This window comes from Penaeus vannamei, chromosome 25, assembly GCF_042767895.1.
Source record: "Penaeus vannamei isolate JL-2024 chromosome 25, ASM4276789v1, whole genome shotgun sequence".
NCBI lineage: Eukaryota > Metazoa > Arthropoda > Malacostraca > Decapoda > Penaeidae > Penaeus > Penaeus vannamei.
In genome coordinates, this window is record NC_091573.1 from 9287063 (window position 1) to 9292062 (window position 5000).

General features: G+C 46.4%; 1 protein-coding gene across 1 annotated transcript in view; it reads right to left on the reverse strand.

Annotated features, from left to right (window-relative positions):
* LOC113809287 (glutamate receptor U1) overlaps positions 1 to 5000 on the reverse strand; it is a 24430-nt gene that overhangs the window by 7753 nt on the left and 11677 nt on the right. The window contains exon 6 of the mRNA XM_070138893.1: positions 1 to 5. This exon is cut by the window's left edge and continues 99 nt beyond it. Within this exon, the coding sequence (XP_069994994.1) occupies positions 1 to 5 (5 nt within the window). The remainder of the gene's footprint in view (positions 6 to 5000) is intronic.

Below are 5000 nucleotides of genomic sequence, written 5' to 3' on the forward strand. Positions count from 1 at the left end.
GGACGCTGGGGGAAGAAAGAGAGAAAGAGATAAAAAAGAAGTGAGATTAAGGTGATAAGGAGGGAAGAGATGAAAAGGAGGAAGAGGAGGGAGAGGAGGAGGGTAAGGTGGAGGTGGGGAAGGAAGAGGAGGATTAAGGTGATAAGGAGGGAAGAGGTGTAAAGCAGGAAGAGGAGGGTAAGGTGGAGGTGGGGAAGGAAGAGGAGGATGAATGTGATAAAGAGGAAGTGGTGTAAAGGATGAAGAGGAGGAAGGAGAGTATGGTAAGGTGGAGGAGGAGGAGGAAGAGGAGGAGCAATGTGATAAAGAGGAAGTGGTGAAAAGGAGGAAGAGGAGGAGGGTAAGGTGGAGGTGGAGTAAGAGGGAGAGGAGGAAGAGGTGGAAGTGGAGGAGGAAGAGGAGGAGGAGGTGGAAGAGGAGGATTAATGTGATAAAGAGGAAGAGGAGGAGGGTAAGGTGGAGATGGAGGAGGAAGGAGTGAAAAAGGAGAAAGAGGAGGAGGAAGAGGGAAGGAGGAGGAGAGGTGATGAGGAGAAGGAAGGAAACGTGAAAGAGGATGAGGAACAAGAAGATGAGGAGATGGAAGAAGAAGAGGTGGAATAAGAGGAAGAAGAAGAGGAGGAGGAGGTGAAAGAAAAAGAGGAAGAGGACGAGGGGAACAAGGAGGACGTGGAGGAGATTGAAGAACAAGAAGAAGGGGGAGGAGTAGGGGTAAGAAAAGGAGGAAGAAGGGAAAGGGGAGAGGAAAAAGAAGATAAAGAGGTGAAGAAAAATGATTTAAAAAAAACAGAAAAAAGGGGGAAAATTTAGTGAAGGAAGAATCAGCGAGGAAATGGCGAAGGATTCAGTAAAGAGAGAGGAAGAGAGAAAATAAAAGAAAAAGAAAAGATACAAGGGCGCGGAAAAGAAGAAGACGAAGGCTAAATGGGGAGATAAGACAAAATAGATGTTCGTTTAGGAGAAGGTGTAGAAGTAGGAGAAGGTGGAGGAGGCAGGAAGAAGTGGAGAAGGAGAAAGACAAGAGGAAAGCCCGAGAAGGAAAAAGCGAAATATTCAGGAGAAAGAGAGAGAGAGAGAGAGAGAGAGAGAGAGAGAGAGAGAGAGAGAGAGAGAGAGAGAGAGAGAGAGAGAGAGAGAGAGAGAGAGAGAGAGAGAGAGAGAGAGAGAGAGAGAGAGAGAGAGAGAGAGAAAGAAAGAGAAAGCGATAGAATGAGAGAGAGTAAGACAGATAGACAGACAGACACCGACAACCCGATAGACAGAACAGAACAGAGAGACAAACAAACAGAAAAGAAAGCTACCTGAATCCCGTGTAGCATGTTAACACGTTCTATACTGTGAACAGAACGACCAAATTTCTGTGATAAGAACCGTGATCAAGTCCTTACCATGACCAACAATGCATATCCGAGTCAGAACAAACAACGGCAGGATTTATGGATATACGATCGCTAAATTGCATGGAACGGTCGTCGAGAACAAGAAAATGAGTACGTGTTTTTTTTTTTTTTTTTTTTTTTTTTTTTTTTTTTTTTTTTTTTTAAGGAGGTAGGGTGTTTGGGAGGAGTTAGGGTAGGGGGTGGGGGGAGGTAGGTGGAGGTCGGCGGGAAAATTGTAGGTGTGTCAGTGGGTTTGGCAAGATGTATGGGGCGTCCTGTGGTTGTTTATCCTCTTCCCCTCCCCCTCCTCCTCCATGCCTCTTCTCTACACTCCTCTCCAATCCTTTCTTCTCACCTCCCCTCTCTTTCTCGCTTCCTCTTCCCTTACCCTCCTCTCTTCGCCTCTCATATACTCTACCCTCCCCTCTCCTCCCTTCCTTTCTCTCTCCTCTCTCCTCCTCTCCCCTTACCTTCCCTCCCTTCCTTCTCCTCTCTCCTCCTCTCCCCCTATCCTCCCCTCTATTCCCTTCCATCCCTCTCCTATCCCCTCCTCTCCCCTACTCCTTCCCTCTCCCCCTTTATCCCTCTCTCACTCCTCTCCTCACTCCCCTCCCTTCCCCTTTCTCCTCCCCCTTTCCTCTATCCATTCAAAGATACGCAGTACATTTTTGCAAGTGCCAGGAAGATCAACAGAAATAAACCGAAAGTCGATTTTTCGTTGTTGCTGGAAGGAAGTGCTCGAGGAGTGTGTAAGGACGGTGTGTGCAGAAGGCCTTGACCTCCATATATACATACATACTTGCGTAACAAATATACACTTAAGTACACACACACACACTCGCGCGCGTGCGATATCTATACACACATACGTACAGCGCATATATACATACTCATATATACAAATACTCATATTTTCATACAAATATATACATGCATATATACATATTGTACACACAGAAAACATACATAAATACATACATAATTACACTCATACATGCATATATACAGGAGCGGGCCCAGAGGAGAGGTAGATAAGGAGAATGTCACATAGAGTTGTCACGGCTTGTCAGCCCAACTGTCAGCCCAATTCATGATGGAGATGAGAACTAAATAAGGTACTAACATTTGCAAGTACCAACGCGCGTCAGCACACATCCACGGAAACGGACACACACACACATACACACACACACACGCACGCACGCACGCATGTACACACGCGCGCGCGAGCTCCCCATTCTTTGACGAAGCTTTGAGAATCCTGTTCTGTTAATATCCTTATTATCATTATTGTAAATATTGTTTTTTGCCGTTATTGTTAGTAGGACAGTATTATCATTATCATTATTCCTTAATTATCACCATCATTATCACCTTGTTAATACTATTATTATATTATCCTTATCATTATCATTATCGTATTTTCATTCATTTTATTATCATAATCATTATCGTATTTCTATTAATTTTGTCATCATTATTATCATCATTATCATTATCATTACTATCATTATCCTTCATTTGTTGAAGGAGCAATGGAGGGGGTGGGGAGTTTAAGGAGGACGAGGGAAGGGGGGGGGGGGGGCAGATGGAGGGCTTAAGGAGGGAAAGGAGAGAATTTTTGAAAGTGAGTGAGATGGCAAAGCGGGAAAGGGAGAGAGAGAAAGAAAGAGGGATAGGAAAAGGGAGAGAGAGAGGGGATGAGGGAAAGGAAAAAGGAAGGGGAAAGTGAGAGGGAAAGGGAGAAAGAGAGAAAGGGAGAGTGTGTGTGTGGGAAAGGAGAAGGGAGAGAGAGAGGGAGGGAAAAAGGGAGAGAGAGGGGGGGGCAAAGGAAAAAGAAAAGATTCGAAAGGTAAAATAAAGGGAGGAGGGAGAGAGAATACCTCTTCATTTATTTCCCCGTTGAATCCCACGGATCCTACGAATAATAATCAATACAACTTCTTATAACTACATCCATTATTTAAAAAAAGAAAAGAAATAATAATAATAATAATAATAATAATAATAATAATAATAATAATAATAATAATAATAATAATAATAATAATGATAATAATAATAATGATAATAATGATAATAATAAATAAATAAATAAATAAATAAAAGATACACCACCATCATCGGTATTTACCAACACATCCATTTTTTTCCCTCAATCACACTCAACCCACCCTTGATCTTTGCTTACCTAAACGATCAATCCTGCCAACCCTAAACAAGTCGACCTCCTTGTGCACCCAACTCGTAGCACCTTGAATCGGCCGCTGGAATCAATTGACTCGTTCGATGCCACTAAACGACCCTGATAGATGGCGCTGACTCTGATAGATGGCGCTGACCCTGATAGATGGCGCTGACCCTGATAGATGGAGCTGACCCTGATAGATGGAGCTGACCCTGATAGATGGCGCTGACCCTGATAGATGGCGCTGACCCTGATAGATGGCGCTGACCCTGATAGATGGCGCTGACCCTGATAGATGGAGCTGACCCTGATAGATGGCGCTGACCCTGATAGATGGCGCTAACCCTGATAGATGGCGCTGACCCTGATAGATGGAGCTGACCCTGATAGATGGCGCTGACCCTGATAGATGGAGCTGACCCTGATAGATGGCGCTGACCCTGATAGATGGAGCTGACCCTGATAGATGGCGCTGACCCTGATAGATGGCGCTGACCCTGATAGATGGAGCTGACCCTGATAGATGGCGCTGACCCTGATAGATGGAGCTGACCCTGATAGATGGCGCTGACCCTGATAGATGGAGCTGACCCTGATAGATGGCGCTGACCCTGATAGATGGAGCTGACCCTGATAGATGGCGCTGACCCTGATAGATGGCGCTGACCCTGATAGATGGAGCTGACCCTGATAGATGGCGCTGACCCTGATAGATGGAGCTGACCCTGATAGATGGAGCTGACCCTGATAGATGGAGCTGACCCTGATAGATGGCGCTGACCCTGATAGATGGAGCTGACCCTGATAGATGGCGCTGACCCTGATAGATGGAGCTGACCCTGATAGATGGCGCTGACCCTGATAGATGGAGCTGACCCTGATAGATGGCGCTGACCCTGATAGATGGCGCTGACCCTGATAGATGGAGCTGACCCTGATAGATGGAGCTGACTCTGATAGATGGCGCTGACCCTGATAGATGGCGCTGACCCTGATAGATGGAGCTGACCCTGATAGATGGAGCTGACCCTGATAGATGGCGCTGACCCTGATAGATGGCGCTGACCCTGATAGATGGCGCTGACCCTGATAGATGGCGCTGACCCTGATAGATGGAGCTGACCCTGATAGATGGCGCTGACCCTGATAGATGGCGCTAACCCTGATAGATGGCGCTGACCCTGATAGATGGAGCTGACCCTGATAGATGGCGCTGACCCTGATAGATGGAGCTGACCCTGATAGATGGCGCTGACCCTGATAGATGGAGCTGACCCTGATAGATGGCGCTGACCCTGATAGATGGCGCTGACCCTAATAGATGGAGCTGACCCTGATAGATGGCGCTGACCCTGATAGATGGAGCTGACCCTGATAGATGGCGCTGACCCTGATAGATGGAGCTGACCCTGATAGATGGCGCTGACCCTGAT